The following is a 24,400-nucleotide window of genomic DNA, read 5'->3' on the forward strand; positions in this document are numbered from 1 at the left end:
TAAGCCTATGGACACAAAGACATACACGCAAGATTCATGACTCTATTTGCGTATAAGTCTATGGGCACATCCTCCCGACATGGCAATCGGCAGGGACAGGGAGGAGGCGAACGGCTCTGGCTGGCAAGAAGCAGCCGAGTGCTGTTCCGCCTCCAGTCCTCCTGGAGCGCAGGTAAGTGGTCCCAATCCACTGTGGATTCCTCATTTGAATCAGCAGTGGATTTCTCTGACATCCCTAGGACAGCCTGAAAAATAGAGGCTAGTTACTCCCATTGGTGAAAAGGAAATACAGCGCAATTCTGAAGCACAGAAGAACACTCTAGCACTTGGATGAGTTGGAAAGGCAGGCTAGTTACTCTAGTTACCTAGGTTACTTTGGTCATGGCCAGGTGACAGACATACCCCTAGGATCACCCAATCATAATGAATTTAAAGCAGAAGGATGGGCACACAGCAGCTGAACCACAGGGGAGCCGAATTAAAGAAAAACAATGGACGAAAAGTACTCTGCAAAAATACAGCTTCCCCACAGGTAAACTCCGGGGTGGTTTCAGACTGGCCACAATGTCATGTGCCGCAAAGGACCTCCAAGTGGTCCCAATCCGCAGCACATCAGCCATGAAGACAGGCCCTAGGACCCTTGCAGCATCAGCTACAAGGTTCTTCTCAAACAGGGGTTCAGTTCTCTGGGGAGCCTAAACATAGCCAGAAGCAGCTTTCAAACCACTGCCCTTTTGGCTGCCAAATAGCCAGAGCTATTTCAAAGGAAGGATTGCTGTTACAATCAGAACAGCCAACCAGCTCCGTAGCCCAGTAGGTTAGGAATAGAGTACACACACCCACACTCACACACAGTACAGGGCTTGAGACCCACTGCAGGAACAATGATTCCACACAATGTTGGGAAAGCTACACACAACACATTTGATTTGGTGTTTGTGCAAGGGGAACAAGAATTTTGTAAGGGAATGGAGCCACGTGGACAGTAAGAATACATATTACAGCAGCAAGCTCACAGAAACTAGCGGTATGGCCTAGCTAGTAACTCAGTATGAAGAGCAAGGAAATTGGTACACTTCAGTTCTACTCTGGGGGATGGAAATATGACCTCCATGAGGCAAGATTACTACTTGAGGGTCCTGCTAACAACAATAACAGAGAGCCAATGTGGTGTAGTAGTTACAGTGCTGGACTAGGACTGGCAAGATACGGGTTCAAATCACCACCCAGCCATATATACTTCTTGGTAACATTGAGCTAGTCACTATCTCTCAGCCTTACCAACCTCACAGGGTTGTTGTGATGATTAAAAAGCAGGGGTGGGGGAGAGAACCAATTGCTTTGAGCTCCTTAGAGGACAGAGAGGATATAAACGTAATAAAGAAAGAAACGATGTTGGATCAGAAAATAGGCAGCAGGATTAGATAAGAACATAAGAGCCCTGCTGGATCAGACCAAAGGTCTATCTAGTGCAGTATCTGTTCCCCCCAGTGACCAACCAGGTGCCCACAAGAAAGATATGAAGGCAATAGCACCTTCCCACTCATGTTCCCCAACAATGGATATTCAGGGGCATGGTGCCTCTGATTCTGGAAGTAGCACAGAGCAAGGATGGGCAACATGTGGCCCCCACACCTCCCTAGTCTGGCCCTGTCACCCCCCAAAATTTGGGGGGACTCACAAACACAATCTAAAATCAAATATTTTTTAACAAACAAAATGGCATTGGGAGCTACTACAGAGCACCGAAATGTTCAAATTAGCTTGTTTGCAAGCAAATTTTGACCCTTTTGGTGTTCCGTAGCAACTCTGGAAGCCATGGGGGGGGTTGGATCCCCCCCTGTTTTTGGCACCCATGGGGGATGCAGCCTGCAGGGGGCCCAGCAGGGAAAAATGGCCCCAAGACTTCCCAAAGTTGCCCACCCCTGGCATAGAGTCATCATGACTAGTAGCCAATAGCCATCGATAGTCTTATTCTCCATGAATTTATTTATTTATCCCCATTTAAAGCCATCTAAGTGGGAATGTGTGAATAATTACTTCCTTTAGACTGTCTTGAATCTTCCACCATTCAGCTTGATTGGATGATCCTGGGTTCTAGTATGAAAGAGGGAGAAAATGCCTATCTACTTTTTCCAGACCATGCATAATTTTACACACCTCTGTTATGTCCCCACTTACTCACCTTTCTTCTGAGCTAAAAAGCTCCAAAACATTGTAAGCTGTCCTCATAGGAGAGCTGCTCCAGCCCCATAATCATTTTGGTTGCCCCTTTCTCCTCCTTTTTCAGTACCATAATCTTTTCGAGATGTGGCAACCAGAACTGTACACAGTATTCCAAGTGTGGTCACACCATAGATTTGTATAAAGGCATTACGATATTGGCAATTTTATTTTCAATCCCTTTCCTAATGATCCCCAACATGGAATCCACCTTTTTCACAACTGCCGCACACTAGGCAGTTCATCAAGCTATTCACCATGACTCCAAGATCCCTTTTCTGGTCTGTAAGAATGTATGAGAATTCTGTTTGCAGGGTGAAAACACAATAGATTTTTCCTGTTCGCCCTGCAGATTTTGTTCCCCTCTGCTGGCATCGACTCATTCTGTAGGGAGTCAAGCCAATACATGGATTCCTTTTTTAAAAAATGGCGGCAATTTGCGGGGAGGGGTGGAATTGGGGGGGGGATCTTGGAATTTGTGCAAACGGTGTCGTGTTTTGGTTTTAATATTTGTTTATTGGCAATCTTGCACAAGTGCGCATGACTGCAAGTCTGCTTGTCTGCTATGTAGCCCCGCAGAGGCATATTCCCCTCTTGTAAATATCCTTGTCAGTTTTGTCCTCTCCACACACTACTTCATTTAGCCCAGCAGAGCCATATTCTGTACTTGTTAAAGTACTTGTCCACTCTACCCCGCACCCCTCTTGGGAATAGTGGAAGTGGAGTATGAAATTGACAAGTTCTTTGACAAGTACAAGGTCTGCTTCTCCCCACTGCCCAGGCGTTTAGGCAGTATTTTTCCTCTAAAAGCAAGCAGGGGCACTTTTGTCATTTGTGTATACATTCAGGAGGGATGTATGTTAGAAATGGGGGTGAGAGGCTGTGTGTGCTCAAATGTGTTTGTGATCATGTAGGGTCCCCTGCAGGTATGTTGTGTAGGTCTGCCTGTGCAAACTATCTGAAGTACTTGTGAAACTTCAGAAGTCCACTTCCCACCATGCCGTGCATTTAGGCAGTACTGTCCCTTTAAAAGCAAGCAGCAGTTGCACTTGTCTCATTATCACAGTGCTCATGCACCAGTGGTTCCAGCTCTTGGTGCAATAGGGTGGGGAAGTGGCTTTGGGAGTTCAGTAATGTAATGGCTTCCTTGTGGAAATTAACAACAAACCACAGTTCATAAATGTGACTCCCTTACAAGCATGTACCAGAAACAGAATGGCAAAGGTATCCTCTAATGTGGTGAAACAGGAACTAAGGAGGTGTGGTGTTGGAACACTCCCCCTGCAATCATCACTGATGAAATCATAACCACTCCCCCAGCACACAGCAAAACAAAGCACAATGTTGTACCTACACCAGTTGGCAGTGTCTGTTAAGTGTTGCTATTCCTCAAAATATCACATTTTCTCCCTTCAGAGAAAAACTGAGGAAAGTGGTGGGAAACAATGGGAGAAACAAAGAAGTATAATGATGATGTCTAAAGGCCCCATAAACTTTTGTGACTGACTGGGAGAATTTCCCATATATTCCTACTCTCTGCATTCTGTCTTCTTATTCCATGACTGCTAAGTTTGCTCAGGAGTCTTTGGTGAGGGACTTTGTCAAAAGCCTTTTGGAAGCCCAAGTAAACAATGTCTACAGGATCACCCCTGTCTACATGTTTACTGACACTGTCAAAGAACTCTAAAAGGTTAGTGAGACAGGACTTACCTTTGCGGAAGCCATGTTGATTCTTTTTCAGCAGCGCTTGGCCTTCTATATGCTTACTAATTTTACCTTTAATAATGCCTTCAACCAGTTTACCCAGAACAAATGTTAAGCTAACCGGCCTGTAATTTCCCAGATCCCCCCTGGATCCCTTTTTGAATACTGGTGTTACACTGGCCATCTTCCAGGCCTCTGGTATAGAGGCTGGTCTTAGGGACATGTTGCATATTTTGGTTAGAAGATCAGCAATTTCATATTTGAGTTCTTTGAGTACTCTAGGATGGATACCATCTGGGCGTGGTGATTTATTTGCTTTCAATTTGTCAATAAGGTTGAGACCTTCATCTTTTGTCACCACTATTTGCCTCAGTTTCTCAGACTCCCTTCCTGAAAACATCAGTTCAGGCACAGGTATCTGTCCTATATCTTCTGCAGTGAAGATGGATAAAAAGAATTAATTTAGGTTCTCTGCGAACTCCTTGTCCTCCTTCAGTACTCCTTTAACTCCATTGTCATCCAATGGTTCAACTGTCTCCCTAGCTGGTTTTCTGCTTCTGATGTATTTAAAGAAATATTTATTGTTGGCCTTGATGTTGTTAGCGATATGCTCTTCAAAATGCTTTTTTGCATCTCTTATTGTCTGCTTGCATCATCTTTGTGCAAGCTTGTGATCCCTTTTGTTTTCCTCACTTGGGTGAGACTTCCATTTTCTGAAAGAAGCTCTCTTTTCTCTAATAGCTCCCTTAACACTGCTCGTTAACCATGCCAGCAACCTCTTGGACTTGGTGCTACCTTTCTTAACCTGTGGTATACATTTTAGCTGGGCTTCTATTTTGTGGTTTTGAGTAATCCCCAAGCATTATGAAGGGATTGAATCCTTTTGGCTCCCCCTTTTAGCGTCCGTTTCACCAGTTTCCTCATTTTAGAAACGTTTCCCCTTTTGAAGTCAAATGTGACTGTGTTGGACTTCCTTGGCAATTTTCCACTTAAATATATATTAAATTATATATATTAAATTTGATAGCACTGTGATCACTGTTTCCAACTGGTTCAACAACGTTTACATCTCGTACTAGGTCCTGGGCAACACCATTTAGGATTAAATCCAAGGTTGTCTCCCCTCTGGTCGGTTCCATGACCAATTGTTCTAGGGCACAATCATTTAGGGCATCTAGAAATATAACTGCTTTCTCATGGTTGGAACATGCATTTATCCAATCAATGTAGGGCAATTGAAGTTGCCCTTTATTACAACACTTCCTTGTTTGGAGGCCTCCCTGATTTTGTTTTCCATCTCAAGGTCACTCTGAGCATTCTGGTCTGGGGGACGATAGCGTGTTCCTAGCACTAAATTAGTTTTGGAGCCTGGTATTATCTCCCACAGAGCTTTTGTGGAAGAGTCTACCCCTTTTAGGTGTTCTAGTCCGCTCGACACTTTGACATACAGGGCAACACGCTCTTTCCTGTCCTTCCTATAGAGTTTATATTCAGAGATGACTGTATCCCACTGGTTCTCTCTGCTCCACCAGGTTTCTGTACTGCCCACTATATCCAGGTTTTCCTTTAAAATCAAGCACTCCAACTCTCCCATTTTGGTGCAGAGGCTTCTAGCATTTGCATAGAAACAGCTATACATGGTATCCTTCTCCAGATGCCTCTGGCATGTGCATCATTTGCTATGGGACATTGGCCCCTTTGATTGGCTAGTATGTTCTACCATGTGCTCCTGGCCTATTTCCTCCCCTTCTACATTTGAGCAATCAAAAACTTTTTCATCTTCATCCCTTTGGGTGATTTAACCCGAACCAGATATTTCCCAGCTCCTGTTAGCTTTCCCCCAGGATTTAGTTTAAAAGCTGCTCTGCCATCCTTTTTATGTTTAGCGCCAGCAGTCTGGTTCCATTTTGGTTCAAGTGGAGACCGTCCTTCTTCTACAAGCCGGGCTTGTCCCAAAACGTTCCCCAGTGCCTAACAGATCTGAACCCCTCTTCCCGGCACCACCATCTCATCCATGCATTGAGATTCCTCAGCTTCACCTGTCTAGCTGGCCCTGCATGTGGAACAGGTAGCATTTCCAAGAAAGCCACCTTGGTGGTCCTGGATTTCAACCTCCTACCTAGCAACCCAAATTTGGCTTTCAGGACCTCATGACTACATTTCCCCACATCGTTGGTACCAACATGGACCACAACCACTGACTCCACCCCAGCACTATCTACTAGGCTATCTAGATGGCACGTGATATCTGCAACCTTCACACCAGGCAGGCAATTCATGATGCAGTCTACACGCTCATCACAAACCCAGCTGTCTATGTGTCTAATGGTCGAATCTCCCACTAATACAAGCCCCCCTCCCCCAAGAGGCACATCCTCAGCACGAGAGGATATTTGTTCATCTTCTGAGGAATGGGTCCCTTCTAAGGGACCATTTCCCTCTTCCTCAGAATGATGCCCTCCCTCCCTGAGACCTGCATTCTCCATGACAGCAGAGGAGCTGTCACCCTGGGAGGGGGACACAGATAATGAGTCCCTGAAGGTCTCATCTACCAACCTCTCTGCCTCTCTTAGTTTCTCTAGGTCAGCAGCCTTGGCCTCAAAGGAACGAACGTGTTCCCTGAGAGCCAGGAGCTCATTACATCAAGCACACACCCACGACTTCCATCCAGCAGGTAGATAGTTGTACATGTGGCACCCAATGCAATACACTGGATAGCCCCCTCCCTGCTGCTGGCTTTCTACCTTCATAACTTGGGGGGGTGGGGTCCCTGGAAAACTTAGTCGTTTACTATGATAAGGTGGGGAAATTATTTATAGTTATTTATTTACAGTTACTGACTGTGAGTACTGAGTAAGGAGGGGAGAGTTCACTGTCCTGGCTTCCTCACCCTGTTGCTAAACTCACACAGTTGCTAAACTTGCTTCTTTGCTGACACTTTGTCACTGGGGCTCCTCACGCTCAGAGAGCTGGACTAATGATAAGAGCTGTTCAGCAGAGGAATGGTGGGTTCTCCTTTGTTGGAGGTATTTAAGCAGAGGCTGGAAAGCCATCTGACAGGGATGCTGTAGCTGCATCCTGTACTGCAGATCCTGCATTGAACAAGGGGTTGGACTAGATTACCTCCAAGGCACCTTCCAACTCTTTGATTCTATGAGGATAGCACCTTGTCCATAGTTTGCCAAAATGTAAAACTCTACACCAAAATGATACCACTACCCTGCTCTACTATGGAGCAAAATGAGAACACCCAGAATCATGTAGTAGATTATGTAAGAGGATCTGTTAGGGTTCATCCATAAAATTAATCCTCCTTTATCAAACTTTTTTTTTTTGCCAACTACAACATTGTGTTCTAATCATTGTTCATGCCCCACACTAGCCTTGTTACCTGTTAAAACATTCCAGATAGAGGAGAAGGAGAGTACTAATCATGCTAATGTATAATACAAACCACAGCAGTAATGCTACACTGAAATACCAAGAAGGCACAAAGGAGAAAGGCAGGGATTAGGCACTGTAATGAGCTTTGCCCTGGAAAGACCTGTTTCAGATGGAAGGCATTAGCCCTTCCAAAGGATTTGAACTGTGTTGCCTGGTACATTCCATCCTGCTCCCTGTTCCTTTCAAGGTTTAATCCCTAAAGGAAGATTGTTCTCAGTTGTACAATTGTTCTACAGTTAGTTGTACAGTATTTTGACTAAATTGACATAGGGAGCACTGACTGTAGGCTTGGCAATGACAGCCTGAGTATGTCAGTGAGAGAGACTGCTACCAGCACAATCAAATTATTCAGCAAGTCAAAGCAAAATCAGATTTTGGAACACATCATACATCATGTAGCAGAAACAATTGCTTTGTGCACCAAGACAAATGCCAGTGTAAAGACTGTGTGTGGGGGGGATCTTTACAATAACAGGATAAGAAGCGTGCTGGCATATTGTCTGGATTTTCATGGAATTGGCTTTGGTCTGTCAGGGACCAATGAGAAAGGTTTGTTTCCCAGCAGCTCCCCCCTGCCACTACATTATGAATGGAGAGTAACGAATTCACAATTCCATTCCAGAAAACTGTCACAGAGTTATTCCTCCCCTCTCTTTCCCTAATGTGCACACTTTTGCATGAAGAAGCCAAAATCCCCAATTCTCCAGTGCAGCATCTGAAGGGTCCCTATGAGAGCACTCCACCCCACCCCAATTTCGCCCCATTCCTGCAAACTCTCACGGAGTTATAGCTTCCAAACCCCTTTCTTGTTCCCTGGGCACTTCTCCCTCCTTGCAATGACAGGCTTCTCTGCTCCCTTGATCCAGAGACCGTGGTAGATCACTATGGTGATTAAGCCCTTACTGCAACCATGACAGAGAAGTGAAGTTATGAGACATCAGAGAAGTGACTTCACACAACATGACAGAAGCTAAGTAATGCAAACATCAGAGAAGTGCATAATCACAGAGACTAGTTATTCCCATTGGTGAAAAGGGAGTACAGCGCAATTCTGAAGGCTCCAAAGAGTGCTAACTAGTGCTTTGATGTGTTGGACATGCACGCTTGTTATTCTAGTTACCTAGGGTACTAAGGGCACAGCCAGGTGAACACCCCCCCCCCAGGAACACCCTAATCTTGCTGAATTTAAACCAGAGGGATGGGCACATAGCAGCTGAACCACAGGAGAGCTGAATTAAAGAAAAACATAGGAGTAAAAGTACTCTGCAAAAATGTGGCTTCCGCTCAGGTAAAGTCCAGGGTGGCTGCAGAGTGGCCATGACACCATATGTCCCTAATGACTTTAAGCCACAGAGAAGCATCAGAGAAAACCTCCCATGTAGATGGCCCCTGGAAGTGAAGGAGGCACTCCAGAGGTCTGTCTGCTTTTTTGCATCCCCAGCAATTTCTTCATTGCTCCCATCCCAACAACCAACCCATCCCCATCTCTTAAAGGGGCTGTGAGTGGGACCCCCTGGCCAGCCCTCTACCAAGTGCAATACAATTGTAAACACAAGTCCTCTCCCTACCCCCTCTCCTCCCGCTCCGGGCAGTTGCCACTGCTGAATGTGCCCTTCCACCACCGCTGCTTCAACTCCTGCCCATCTCTCCACACACACACATGCCGCCTGGGTCTTTCCTCCTCCTGCTCTCACAGCTCAGGGTTCTGGAATCCTGGGAGAGAAGTAGCTTTGTCTACTTTTCTCCTCTCTTGTTTCGCATCCATAAAGCAGCTTCCTTGCTACTCCTATCCCAATAATTGTTAGTGTGCCATTCCCAGCTCTTCACTGCTATTAGGGCCCCACACAGTTCAATACAACTGCAAATGCAACAGGTCCTCTTGCCTTTGCAAGATAGGAAGGGAAAATTATGCTAAATATTTCCCCTCCCCACCAATTTCTCTTGGGTAGTTAGGACCCTGTGCCAGTGCCACCACGCACCTAATGGACCATTCATGAGGATCGTCTGGCTGTAATCCTGTGCATATGTAAATGGCAGTTAGCCTCACTGAAGGCTGCAAGATTGGCTTGCATGAAACATGCATAGAGTCAGCACTGTAAAATATGATTTGCAAAAAACATGCTCTTCAACCTTTGGGGATTGATTGATTGACTGGGATTTTTTTTTTTTTTTAATATGGAAAAAATATGTCACCTTCTCTGCTTCTCTACCCAGTCACTTGCGCAAAACAGTACTGATACTCCTCAGAGTGCAGGGCAGTAAATGTACTGAAAATAGGAAAGGAGATTCAATCCACTACAGTTGTTCCCATATCTCACATAAATGGTCAAGAAAAGTTGAAAAGGAGGCATACAATGCAATCCTTCTATGTATGTTAATCAGAAGTAAACCTCACTGTTGAGTACTCCTAGGTAATATGTCTTAGATTGCACTGCAATCCAAACTGGGGTGGGTAGACACATCTGGAGATCTATTTTCTGTCCATTCCTGATCTAAACCTTAGTTGATCTTTTGATCTTTTAAATGGCATTCTGGCCATTTCATTAAATTCCAGAATAGCTACCATGGGCATTGTCAGCACAATCGTATGCATGTTTACTCAGAAAGAAATCCCTCCCACTACATTCAGTGGGGTTTACTCCCACTAAGTGTGCATAGCATTGCAGCCAGAGTCTTTTAAAAGTATTTGTTGGCATTACTTTTTTAAAGCTTCATGACATAACTATAGCAATGTTATCTACATAGGGTAGCCCCCTCTTCTGCTTTCTTAGCAAAGGGATTTGTTCCTTGGACATCTAAGCCTACTGCTTTGACCCATTTGATGGTTATAGCAGTAATTACTTGGTGTAGAACCAGTGTAACGTAGAAAACAAGTGAGCTGGCCATAAATATCGCTACTGCTAAAAAATAATCATACATGTAGTAACTGCCTCTGACACTTAGCCCCTAAATACAGACCATCAGTCCATTCTACTGCCCAATTAGCCTAGTGCTAGTGTTGATCACTTACTTCTATCCTATCTAAAAATGGAATGATTTGCTTCAGGATGATTTGTTTGTTAATGCAATCAGAGGAAAAACACAAGTGCAAATGAACATATTTTAAGTGTCAATGTCACAGTGTTCCCTAAATTATAGTTTAATTTCTGTATTCACATCTATGCATATAAATTAAGATATGTAAATTTTATGCAGATTTATCTCTTCCAGCTGGCTTATGGATCTGTGCCCAAAATCTTTTAAGTACCTAGCAATACCCCTGGTTGTAATGTTAAAGAAATTAAAAACAGAAGAAATCAATATTCCAGGAAACTCCTGGTTTTTTCCCCCATGAACTCACTTTATGGGTTCATAAAACCAGGGGTGCTTCCAGATGAGGCTTTTATAGCACCATCACTCTGACTCATTCACACCCTCCCATGTTTTCCCACCATTTCTACCATGTTTTCCCTTATCACAGAATGTCCGTTAAAGGAAAAAAGATGGAATTGTTGCACAGTGCATCTGGAAGCATGCCAGGAGGGGAACATGTCAAAAATGCAATGAAGAAAATTACAGTAAGCAGTGTTTTTTACCTGCTCCAGTAGAGATCCCCAGCAGCCGGCAAGTGTATTCCAGAACATTCCAAAAAGCTATTTGCTTCATGCTAGCAAGACAAGAAAGGCTTTAATCTTTAGGAATTGAGATAGACCCGCACTCTGTATGCCAGCCTCAAGATGGGAATGAGCCTCATACTAAAGGATCCATGTCCTTCCCAAAGAAACATCATTCCAGTGCTGTGCAAAAAACCAGATCCCAAATAACGCACTCTCTTGCCACCCTGAACTGGTCAGCACTGCTTCTGAGGGGCTTTGGCTGCCCTTCTTGTGCTGCCATTGTCCTGCATCACTCAGTGGGACAATTAATTATTACCAAGCAGAATGGGAGTCTCAGTCAGCACCTGGGGGCCTCTTCCTCCTTCCTGCATTTCAATGCAGAACAAACATATCAAAGGCATTCAAACATCTTGTTGCTGCAGAGCCCTCATTGGTACGGATTAATTGCTATGGATGGGAATCAGAAGCTTAAGGCTTTGGTAGCACAAGTACAAATTCAAAATCAGCCTCTAACACCAGTTCTTCGAAGAATTTTCAGAGGGGTAGCCATATTAGTCTGTTGTAACAAAAACAACAAAGCGTCTTGTAGCACCTTAAAGACAAACACATTTATTCTGGCATAAGCTTTCTGGATACTGTCCACTTCATCAGATGCATAAACTGTTAACCTCAAATTGGCGGATTTATATACACATGCTGGGGGAGAGGAGGAACATAAACCGTGTGGTCAGAGGTAATTTAAATGCAAAAGGTATATAAATATGCCGATTTGAGGGTAACACATCATGCATCTGATGGAGAGGAGTGTTCACAAAAGCTTATGTCAGAATAAATGTGTTATTTTAAGGTGCCACAAGGCTCTTTGTTGTTTCACTTCTTTTAACTAACTCTGTAATAATTCAGACTCCTGGTTCCCAAATGCTTGAAGCCAGAGGCAATAATGTGTATTAGAATCTCCACATTTCCAGCAACATATATTCATATTATTGATGTTACAGGCAGAGGAACTTTACGATCTCAACTACACCAATGAGGGAAGTTGATGTCATGTAGCTTAGAAAAAGAATATACACATGGAAATTCATTAGTGATTAGAAAGTTTTTCCTGATGCTCAACTGCAACTTGCCCTCCTGTGACTTAAGGTGCAATCCTACACATGTTTAGACAGAAAAAAAAAGTCCTACAACTCCCAGCATTCCCCACCCAGCATGGCTGGCTGGGGCACGCTGGGAATTGTAGGAGTTTTCTCTGTTTAAACATGCATAGGATTGCACCCTTAAGCCTGTTATTTCATGGTCGTTATTTTGTGTCTTGGATGACAGAGAGCAGGTTGTGGGCCCCCTTCTGCGTGACAGCCCCTTAGGCTCTTGAAAAAGGCTATCATAACCGCACTCAGTCTTCTTTTCAGACCCAATGTGGAAACTGGGCCCACCCCCAGCCATTGTAATGTTCCTTATAGGCATCCTTTCGGGCGCATGGCCCTAAGAGAAGGTAGCAACTGTGTCATATGGCTGACAGAGGAGATACTCAGAGTTCCAGCCAGCCCAGATGCAATTTAGCACAGCCATGTGTACAAGCAGCAGCAGAAGTCTCAAACTGAACATTTGGGCAAACATTTGCAATTCTTATTTTATATATATCATACATTGGGCAGGTTACTTGTCCTTTCCACACCTCTTATGGCAGCCATTTTGTGGTGGTGCCCAGGCCAGTTTCTCATATTGTCAAATGTGCCCATGGACTAAAAAGGTTGCCTACCCATGTCATACACACAGCATTATTTTAGTTTCCTTTAGCACGAGGAAGACGGGGAGAGAGAGCATTGCAATATTATCTTGAGTTGACCCAACAGCACAGCCCATTCCTACAGGTATGTAATGTTGGTAATAGAATTTGGGGGGTGGGTTGAGTGCATGCTTTGGTCGGTCTGCAGATGCAGGAAAAATGGATGGCCTGTTGTTTTAAAAATTTATTGGGGTCCAGTGTGATTGCAGAAAGGAAAAATGGATGGACTGTTGCTTTTAAAATTGATTGTGGTTTGGGATTTCCAGGAAGGGAGGAAATAGATGGATTGCTGCAACTTTAAAATTCATTGTCTGTGATTCAAGGATAAAGAATTGGTGTCTTAGGAAAATTCATTGGTGGGTCTCTGGGTCAAGGAAAAATAGTTGTGTGCTTTTAAAATACACTGGTGGGTCTGTGGTTTAAGGAAAAAATGGGGAATCACTTTAAATCTCTCTTAATGAATGTATTCCAGGGCAATGGAATAAATTCATTTAGGTAGATTTAAAGTGATTACAGATCCCCACCCATAGGCAGAGCTGGCCTTTGCTGGATGCTCCTCAGCCTTTGTTGTTTCTGGGTTGCACTCTGTTAATTCTGAAAAGAAAAAAACAACAACTCCTATATACTGCATGGCCTGGCCAACTGTTCTGCCTTTCCAAACTCCTCTGCCTTTGTTTTTAATCTCAACATGTTATGCATGCCGTAGGAAATTGCTGTGCCACATGGGATGGCCAACTGTTCCACCTTTCAAAGCTCTTCTGCCTTTGCTCTGTGTTGCACCATGTTGATCAGAACCTGACTTCCTGGAGGGGAGACACAAGTCACAACAGAAGCTTATTGTTGCAGTAATTCCAGTAATCAGCTATAAGCTTTTACAGTCCCAGTTAAGATCCACAGTTAACAATTCACAACACAAGTCCTTGAGCAGAAGTAGTAATTGAGTGTCGCCATCAAAAACCAAAACAGCCCTGGGTACAGCACACAGAATAAATCCAAGCTGAGCCAGAATTCTAGTGACAACTGGAAGCTTCCAGGTGATCAAAGCATTCCTTCTATCAAAGTGTACTGCTGGTTGCTCTGGTTTAAATACAGGGGAGTGGCCACTAAAGATCAATATCGGACATTCAGTCCTGGCAATGAAACAGGGTTCTTAGGCCGTTGTTGTGTCTCACGGGACACCTCTGCTCTGCCCTCTTTAGCTGACGACACACTAAAGGAGACATCCTCGAAACACCCTCTGCTGCAGAGACCTCCTGCTGCTGCCCTGTTCCCATGGAAGAAGTCCCTGGTTAAGAAGGAGGGCCTCTGTCAAGGTTGTGGAGCGCAGAGCGCGGAGATGGGGAAGAGGGAGAGGTCCCAGGGGCAGGGAGGGGAGGAGACTGTGGAAGCCACTTTATGCAGCTTCCTATGTGCCATGTGGCCTCACCCCCCTCCAAAATCACCTGTCTAGCGAAAAATTGCCCTGCATTGGATACTCGGAGGCTGCCAACTATCAAGATAGGATTTACGTATACTTGACTGATATCCTGGATTTTGACCTTGGCTGTGCCTTAGACATGTGTGTGTCCTGCTCTAAACGGAGTTCTGGCTCTTTGCTAAGCAAGTACAGGGACATATATAATAAGGAAGTTAATTTAGCGGGTAAATGGTCAAGCACAGTTTTACCAGGCATGTAGGGTTTTTTTTTCCAGAGAGATCTGGAAGTTTTACCTCAGTTTTTACCATAGAATTAACATCACACACCCCAGGTGTGAAACTGGACATCCCTAGGATGTTTCTGAAACAAAGGGTGCGATCCTATGGCCACTAGACAGTGGCTAGACAGCCATGGGATTTGTCAGTTCCCAGAAAACTGCCTCCCCGCCCCCTCCCCCACCATCTTGTAGGAGGCAGAGTTCATCCCTCCACGCTTGGAAGAGCACCATGGAAAGGGTGGGGAAGGGGGCATTCCTGGGGGTGGGGTGGGGACAGCAGAAGCACCAGTACGACACCTCCTCTGTGCTGTCCAGCCTCCCCTGCCCCCGGCCCGGCCCGCTCTGGCTAGATAGCTGAAATCGAACTTTGATTGATTGAACTTTGGGGTTCAAACTTAGTTCAGGAAGCTGTAGAAAGGAAGAACTATTGAAATGAAGCCACATTCAAATGGCTTTCTGAGAGAATGCATGAACAAGGTTATGAACAGGTTACTTAACAATGCAAGGCTTAGGCTAAAGAATTAAAAAGAGGTTACAAGAGCACTAAAACAAATGATGCTACCTCTGGGGCAGCAAGAAGACCTATGCTATATTCTGATTTACTGGGCTCTTCCTTATTTATGCACATTTGATTTATTGGACTCATTCTTTTTTATGGACTTGGTTGTAAGTAAAGTGCAGGGCACAGGAATTAATCCACCTAATAAGTCCCAAAGGAAAACGAGTACATTAGTAGGGAGTACTACACAAACCTACCAGCTCCCTTTTACTCAATGACCTCTGGATGTTTCTGACCATGGAAATCAAATACAGCTACTTCCTTCTCCAACTCAGGCACACAATTTTTCCTCAGGATCAAAATGTACATATTGAATCTCAAAACCAACAAATCATGAATGTCAGTTTTCAAATTATGCCACAGGCTATTGTTAACTCAGCAGAAACTAATCATGACACTTCTGTGGCTGCTGACAATTAATACAATGGAATAGATGATTCTGCGTTGAATGATGAAGTTGCACTCTCTCCTGTGCCTCACACACAGGATACTCATATTTAACAGAACATTGATGATGCATTCAAGCAGAGATGATGGGTAAGTATATTGGAGCTAAGCTGCAATTCTGTGCATACTTGCCTACAAATAAGTTCAATTGAACTTAGTAAGACCAATTTTTGAGTAAATATGCATAAGACATGTATAGCTTTGGTTATTGGGCAGTATAGAAATGTAATAAACAAAATAAAATATAAATAAAATAGGACTACGTTGTTATTTTAGGGGGAAACCGTTATAAGGCAGCATTCTAAAGCTAAAATACTTCTAAGTCAGCCCAAGCAAACATAGTGTGAGTTACTTCTGAATAAGCACATTAAGCACATATAGGATTACACTGTAATTTCACAGTAAATGTTATTAAGCATTGCTTTTTAACTGTGGGGGCAACCCTAACTGGATAGTTGCCAGCCTTTGAAATTGGAGGGTGCTGACTATCCTATGCAGTGTGGCTGGAGCACGGAGGGGATTCTCTCCTCTGTGCTCTAGCTGCCATGCGTTTTTACCTAGATGGGCGATTTTGCCTGTCTAGGTGCGGCTTAGGTGAAGGGGAGGGAAGGGGCCTGGAGACCCAATTGGAAACTGTGGCTTCTGCAGTCTCCTCCCCTCCCTGCCCCCAGGACCATCCCCTTTCCCCAGTTTTTGCTGTCCGTTTCCGAGTGCAGAGACATAGCCCATGCGGAGAGAACCGCACCAGCTGAAATGAGGAGGGGGAAGGGCGGGGAACACGGTTTCTGGGAAATGAACAATCCTATGGCCCTCTAGACAGGGTTTAATGGCCATAGGATTGCTCCCTAAAGTTATATTCCTTTTGTTTGGCTAAATTCTATACATCAGCATATTCCAACACATGTCCACTCAGAAGTAAGTTCCACTGAATTCATTTGGATTTATTTCCTGGCAAGTATGCACAGGATTCACCTATTACTTTGTTCTGTTTTTTTTTTTTTAATTAAGGTTGTTTAATGCACTAAAAGTTATTTTCCCCATTCCAGAGATAGATGATCCTTTTTCAAATATGCTACCTAGGGAGCCTCTTTCAATGCTGCAAAAATGCAGCAACACAGAAATAAGAGGAGGTATCATGGAATACTAGTATCAAGGAAACTTGTAGAAGTTACAAGGGAAAATGCCATGGTGATTAAAAACAGGCTGGGAAGAATGGAAGAGAGGGAGAATGCCCTGCTTGAAGGAGACAGGCATGTATCTACTGAACTATCAAATGAAATAAATAACGTATTACAAGACCGCTATGCTGCACCAGAGTCTCAGATAAATTTTTTGCGACAGTATGCAAAGACATGCAAAGGTTATGGAGAGAATGGCTAGCATTCTAGAAATAGATTGATCCATAATGCTACTGCACCATTTTATACTCCTCCAACTCAAGGATTCTTCAAAGTGCCTTCTAATGCCCCTGCAGTTTAGTATGATCAAACTTCTGCTTCCTTATCAGGTCAGCATACTAATAATGATCAAAATGGGAAGCCATTTTTACCAGCAGTGCTCATACATGTGTTCCATCTACAAATCTACATATTACTGAGCCTGAAAATAACCAAAAAGAATCAGAACATACTGGCAGAAGGAAGCAACTGAAAAACAAAAATTGGTAAACATGAATACATATTTGTTTCCCTGGAATATTTCTATTGTAGGCTATGCATTTTTATAACTTCTTTATATAGAATACTAAAGCGAATCGGGGCACGTTGCGGATCAGAACAGCACCAAGGCACTCGGAAGCAAAGTGGGTCACCACCAAAGTGCTTCGGCCTGCCTCGGAGATATGGAGCTATTCTGATGCCTTCTGAAGCCCAGACAGCCCATTTTTAAAATGTATCAACTTATGGAAGATCAGGGAGGGGAGAGGGGGCACGGGGGAGAAGAGGAGGAGTGAGTGAGTTTTGGTGAATGGGAACTCTAGTAGCCAAATTAAGGCCGAACTTAACCCAGCTGTCTCCAATCAGTGACAGTGCTGGAGGAGGGGCGGGGCGCGGGGGATGCTTTATATATTGGAGAAAAGCCTGTATTTGTTTCATTGTGTGAGAGAGCTGTTAGAGGTGGTGGTAACTGGAGACAGCTATTAGAAAGAATTATTTAGTTGGCTAGATCTATGGTGGGTGGGTGTTGGTTGTATTGCAGCTTTCCTCTCCTTATTCTTCCCCACCCAGCCCTTTTTATTTCAACTATCCCCTTTCTTTCTTTTCTAGGTTCTGTATTTAAAAACCGAAACAAAACAGTATGTTGTTTAGTTTAGTTTCTGCCTTGTTCTTTGGCTCCACCCCCTTCTGAATTATTCAACCATACTTATTAGTTCTTTCTGATTCTTTATTTTAAAAAACAAGAAAAAAATTAAAAGTAGTTTAGTTTCCTTGCCTTGTTCTTTGGCTTCCCCTCCCCCCTCCCTGCCGCTCTCAATTCAACTCTTTCTTCATCGTTTTCCAGCTAGATTATAGCTGGAAAATTCCTGTATTCCTTCTCTTCCCATTTTTGAACTCTCTATTCCCGAAAAAAAAGTCTTTTCTTTCCTTGTACGTACTGTACTAGCTTTTCCTTTGCTCTTGTGTGTCTGCCTGTGTGTGCTTGTGTTGTGGTCAAGCAAAGCACTACACACATACACATTTCAAAATACAGTGGACAAAGCACTACACACATAACATCTGTTATTTAAATAATACTGCACTGTATGGCAAAGCAAGCCTGATATGTGGCATCTTCGGGGTCTTGGCATTGGGGCTGCCCACTGCCCAAGATTTCATGCACTTCTGTGCAACCAATGAAAAGTTATAGCTCTTTGCTTTGAGAGTTTGTGTGGAAAACAGCATAGCCTGCCAGCCTGTTTTCCCAGGTAATGTGTATTGTATTCCATTCAGCCAAACAGAGCCTGAGGTCATCCACTGTGAAGCTGAGTAGGAAAGGGGCACTTTTAAGAAACCTACAGCAGAGATTAGGGATAGTGACCTCCTCTTAATCACCGCTTAAAGACTTAACTTCTCTGATTATCCCTTTATGACCTTTGGTTTGAGTTTCTGAGAACAGCACGTCTTATCTGTGCCTACCACAAGAACTACTGAGCCAAACTGTCTGAAATTTGGCAGGTGGGATCACCTCACGGGGGCTGACAGGTCCCCAAATGTCATGCATTTATCATGAAAACTAAAAACTTGTCCATTTCTGTTTTCCAGTGCAAGTCAATGGGAAAAATCAAATCCAAATGATTTGGATATCTGAATCTTGCTTTGGATCTGAATCCGAAGCAAAGTGGATTGAGTCTGAATTGGTCGGAAGCGAAGCGGGGGGTCCATGCACAGCCCTAATTAAAATGTAACTGAACAAATTTCTTTCATTTATATGAGCTTCTTAAAAACTAACTGAATAACTTATCATGCATATTGAATTACTAATACCTAGAATGATTTTCTCATAACTGCCTATTGTTATTGTTGTGTTTGTTACTATAGGCAGACTTTTATTGACTGCATTCACCTTGTTCTGATAATTAATAGTATTCTTAAGGCAATTTATTTGTTTGCTCTCTGTTTATATTAAACTAAAAACTTTCAGTATGTCCACTATAAAGAAATAAAACACAATAAACTGATTTCAAAGATATTTTTCTGTTTTTTTTTCATTATCTAGGTAGATGCTGAATAGGTAACACATCTTTTAAAACACAAACACATGCACACTATTCTTGATAGCAAGTCATAGTCTTCACAATACCCTAACCCAGGGATGGGGAACCTGTGACTTTCCAGAGGTTGTTGGACTACAATTCCCATTACTCCACCCATTGGCTGTTCTGGCTGGGGATAATGGGACTTGTAGTCCAGCATCTGGAGAGTCATAGGTTCCTGCCTTTAACCTAATGCTAATGAAGGAACTTCAAAAGTTTTTTCAAAGGCCTTTGCGCTATATAAAGTGCAGGCATACTTTACTTTTTGAGGATGGCTATTAAGCTAAGTTACAATGTTTCATAAAAATCATTTCTAATAAAATCAGTTATTGAACTGGATTACACAGCATATCTGATTTTAAATGGCGCACAATGCAACATAATGTAATGCTTTCTCTGAGACACATTGCTCAAAAGTGCACTGCTATACATATCTACTCTGATATAAGTGCAATTGAGTTCAAATGGGCTTACCTCCAAGTAAGGATTGCAACCCTAATCTTTTAACAGTGACCAAAATTTACTTAGTCAACATCAAGAAATGTTAAGAAATGTTATAGACAGCAGGTAGCAATATCCAACATATCCAGGTTACTAAAACAAAACCTCCCAGTTAACAATGATTTATCTGAATCACTTGAGTAGCAAGACAGATTGGTCTGGGCAATGGGGAGAAAAAGGAAGTGGTGGGAGAGTGTGATGATTAAACTATGGACAGGTGGAAGAGGAGAAGCAGATTCAGACTGAGCAAGAGAACTTTCCTCTCAATAGTAAATGACCTGAAACCAATTATTGAAAGAAGAAACACATATAAATGGCAGTGCCTGTGGAAAAAGAGAGTTGCCATTGCTATGTGGAAACTAGCACACAACCATAAGTATGCAGCTCTGAGTGAATTATTTGGGGCTAGAGAGTTAACTGCAAGTGAGATATTGCATGAGATAGTCAGGGCTATTGTTGAAATGTATATAGATGACATCATTAGACTTGGAGATGAAGAGTCTGTTAATGAGGGATTTTTGAAACATGGCATACCTAACTCCATCGGGTCTCTTGCCTTTACCCATATTTACATGTTAGCTGTGCCAAGATCTGGGGAAGGCTACATCAGCAGAAAAGGTTACTACTCAATCGTAAGTCAAGTATTTGTGGACAGCAAAGGACTGTTTCTTGATATATTTGCAGGAATATCTGGGCGAGCCCATGATGTACGCATACTGATACATCTCTTCTACACAAGTGCATAAAGAAAAGTACATTCTTATCTGGAAAGGCTGTTTTAATTGAGGGATGGCAAATCAAACTTACGATCATAGCAGATCAGGCTTCCCTTTTGAAGCCATGGTTGATACCGGCATTTTCAGGTGCAAGAACAGAAAGGGGAGAGTATTAATTATTTAAGCTACTGCCACATCACAGTAGAACATGCCTTTGGTAGGCTGAAGGCAAGCTGGAGCTGTCTGAAAACTGTTCTAGGTGTTGAGGAGGACCTTATCTCTGACGCAGTTGTGGCATGTGGTGTACTACACATTTGTCAAACTAATGGAGAAGTACTGCTCAGCAGTCAAACTCTTGACGGTCCTTACCATGATGACATTGATGGTCCCTTTCCTCCATGATGACATTGATGGTCCCTTTCCTCCAATACTGAACATAAGACCAGCAGTGGATCAAGAAACACAAGACATTTTGCAAGTTGTTTTTGGAGAGTGCATCCACATGTTTACAGACACCATCATCACCAAGAAACTGAATCAAGGATCAAGCAACTATATTAGAAATGTTCCTTGTAGACCTGTGCTTTGAAACATGTACATGCCATAGTACTTTGTTTGAAAAACTGTATTCTATCCAGTTCATTGTATGAGACTGTATTGCTTGACTTTCCCCCCTTCATCTTCTTGGTGTGTGTGCTAATATTGCTTAATTGCATTAAAATTCAATGTAAACAATTGTCCTTCTTTTGTTCTTATTTTTCTTTTTTGAGTATCATCTAAAATTCTTGATGGTGTGAATAGTTAAAGGTCTCATTACTGTTCATCCAATTTTCTCTCCAGTGTCTGTATAAATACGTTTTCTAAGGGTGCAATCCTATAGAGATAGACAAGCACCTCCAAACTCCCCTGAAGTCAGAGGCAACTGTGTATCCAGGGGGATGTCTCCACCAGCTGTTTACTCCAAGCTGGCTGCGTATTGAGGTCGTTAGGGATACATGATGTTGTGCCCATCCCGCAGCCACCCCGGAGCTTATCAGAGAGAAACCGGATTTCCTGAGACTGCTTAAAGTCTGATTCTTTTCCTCAAGTCGGGTTCTTGGTGGTATAGTTGTTGTGTGCCCTAACCCCCGCCTTTACCTCGGGTATGCTAGCCCTGCCCAGGCATGTGCCTTTCACCATGACCTCAGTCAAGGGGTGTTTCCTGTCCCATGTTTCCCAGCACAAACCAATGAGTGTCTTCTCAGAAGTAACTCCCATTGTGCTCAATGAGGCTTGTCCCCTGAATGCCCACATCAGACCTTACAGAGATCCCCCTCAATTAAAATGGCACAGTTTAAAGCAGAAATTCCCTAAATGCTCTAACACGCGATCTTGAGGCTCCAATTCTCCATTATTTGGTTTATTGCCTTAGGAAGTAACTACTTCACACCTTTGATATAGAGATCCTGTGCAGCATCGGGTTAGAAAAGGCGCTGGTGCCTATCCCTGTGTTCCCCCCCCTTTCCCAGCACAAGCATGTGTGTCTACTTGGAAGTAACTCCCATTGTGCTAAGTGAAGCTTGCTCCTGAAATGCAGGTGCATCTGGAGCTTCAGGGGAAAGGGGGGAGGGGGAAGCCTCTTATTGGTTGAGCAGCCCCTGTCAGTCAGATGCCGTTCATCCAGCCCCTGCCCCCACCAGGAAGTATGTTCTGTGATGCAATTTTTACTGGTGCAGAGCACTCGCTCATGGAGCCCTGCATGGACCAAAGCACAGCAAAGCTGATTCCTTTTTTAAAAAACTCTGGTACTCCTCCATTTGCTTCTCCTTCTGTTGTCATGGAAACACTCCCAATGCAGGGTGGAAGCAGCATGGAGGATTCCCTCCGTGTTGCAGCTGCCCTGCACTTTGCCTTAGACATGTGTTTTTGCACGTCTTAAATGCAGCTTCGGGGAGGGGGTAGCAACAGGCCTGGAAACCACACAGGAAGCTGTCTAAAACAGCCTCTGAGGTCTCCTCCCATCCCCTGGAATGCCCCATTTTCACCCCTCTGTGCTCCGTTATGAGCACAGAGGTGGTGGCAGTGTGGTTCTCTCCACCCCTGCTATGAGGGGGTGGGGGAGGAGGTGGGGTGCGCAGGTTCCCAGCTATGGGCTCATAGCACTCTCTACAAGCTCGTACCTCGGAAACTGAAAAATCCTATCTCCCTCAGGTGCTTTCTAGGGAACATACGATTGCTCTCTAAGGATGCAATCCTATACAGCGCCTTGCATAAGTATTCACCCCCCTTTGACTTTTCCACATTTTCTTGTGTTACATGGAATTAAAATGGATTTAATTGCCATTTTTACCATTTGATTTACACAACATACTCGACACTTTGAAGGTGCAAAATATTTTTTATTGTGGCATCAAAGTTAATTAAACAAAAACAAACTGCCATTTGTTGGTTGCATAAGTATTCACCCCCTTGAGTCAATACTTGGAAGAAGCACCTTTGGCAGTAATTACAGCTGTGAGTCTTTGGGGGTAAGTCGCTACCAGCTTTGCGCATCTGGATCCTGCAATTTTGTCCATTCTTCTTGGCAAAATTGCTCAAGCTCTGTCAGGTTGGATGGGGACCATTTGTGAACAGCCATGTTCAAGTCTTGCCAAAGATCTCAGTTGGATTGTGGTCAGGGCTTTGACTGAGCCATTCTAAGATATTCAGGTTCTTATTTTTAAACCACTCCAGTGTAACTTTGGCTGTGTGTTTAAGCTAATTGTCCTGCTGGAAGGTGAATCTCTGCCCCAGTCCCAGGTCCCTTGCAGTCTGAAGCAGGTTTTCCTCTAGAATTGTCCTGTCTTTGGCTCCATCCATCTTGCCCTCAATCCTGACCAGTTTCCCAGGCCCTGCCCATGAAAAGCATCCCCACAGCATGATGCTGCCACCACCATGCTTCACTGTGGGGATGGTATTCTCAGGGCGATGAGCACTGCTGGCTTTGTGCCACACATAGGGTTTTGCAGTAAGGCCAAAAAGCTCAATTTTGGTCCCATCAGCCCAGAGAACCTTTCCCTACGTGTTTGCTGTGTCTCCTACATGCCTTTTGGCAAAATCCAAACGGGATTTGATATGGGTTTTTCCCAGCAAAGGCTTTCTTCTCCCTCGCTTCCATAAAGCCCAGCTTGGTGGAGCATCCAGGAGATAGTTGTCCCAGGGACAGTTCCTCCCATCACTGCTGTGGATCTCTCCAGCTCCTTCAGAGTTACCATTGGCTTCTTTGTTGCTTCTCTGACTCCTTACCAGCTCACTGAGTTTTGGCAGATGGCCTTCTCTAGGCAGAGTCACGGTTGTGCCATATTGTTTCCACTTTGTAATAATGGATTTAACAGTGCTTCAGGGGATTTCATAGTTTGAGATATTTTTTAATAACCCAACCCTGATTGCTGCATCTCCAGAACTTTATCCCAGACTTGTTTTGATAGGTCCTTGGTCTTCATGATGCTGTCTGTTTAGATATGCTCTCCAACAAACTCTGGGGCCTTCCAGAAATAGGTGTATTTAATCTGAGATCATGTGACACTTTAATTGCACACAGGTGGACTCCATTCAATGAATTATATGACTTCTGAAGGCAGTTGGTTGCACCACAGCTTATTTAGGGGTGTCACAGCAAAGGGGGTGAATACTTATGCAATCCAGACTCTTCAGTTTTTTATTTGTAAATCATTTTGTAAAATATGTAGATTTTTCCCCACTTTGACATTATGGACTATTTTATGTAGAGCAGTGACAAGAAATTCTAATTAAATCCAGGTTACAACACAACAAAATATGGAAAAGTCAAAGGGGAGTGAATACTTATGCAAAGCACTGTATATGTCTACTCAGAAGTCCTACTGAGGTCAATGAGGCTTACTCTCAGGCAGGGTTGCTTTGATTTAAATAGCTTCTCTGAAGGACTCAATTTTAATTATTTAAATTGCAGTTTAAATCACTAGTGAGGAAGATTCTGTTTAATCATAATTTCTTAGAAGAA

General features: G+C 43.5%; 1 protein-coding gene and 1 long non-coding RNA gene across 2 annotated transcripts in view; one reads left to right on the forward strand and one right to left on the reverse strand.

Annotated features, from left to right (window-relative positions):
- TMEM72 (transmembrane protein 72) overlaps nucleotides 1–11,016 on the reverse strand; it is a 38,649-nt gene extending 27,633 nt beyond the window's left edge. Inside the window, exon 1 of the mRNA XM_084841855.1 lies at nucleotides 10,947–11,016. Coding sequence (XP_084697981.1) covers nucleotides 10,947–11,016 — 70 coding nt within the window. The remainder of the gene's footprint in view (nucleotides 1–10,946) is intronic.
- Nucleotides 63–19,112, forward strand: LOC146350493 (uncharacterized). Its single transcript, XR_014788859.1, has 4 exons — nucleotides 63–172; nucleotides 12,755–12,838; nucleotides 16,961–17,116; nucleotides 18,693–19,112. It is a non-coding gene; the product is annotated as an uncharacterized LOC146350493 (long non-coding RNA).
- Nucleotides 19,113–24,400: the final 5,288 nt, after the last annotated feature.

The sequence above is a fragment of the Heloderma suspectum genome, chromosome 3 (genome assembly GCF_057233095.1).
Source record: "Heloderma suspectum isolate Gila_16-S chromosome 3, 16-S_ref, whole genome shotgun sequence".
Taxonomy (NCBI): Eukaryota; Metazoa; Chordata; class Lepidosauria; order Squamata; family Helodermatidae; genus Heloderma; species Heloderma suspectum.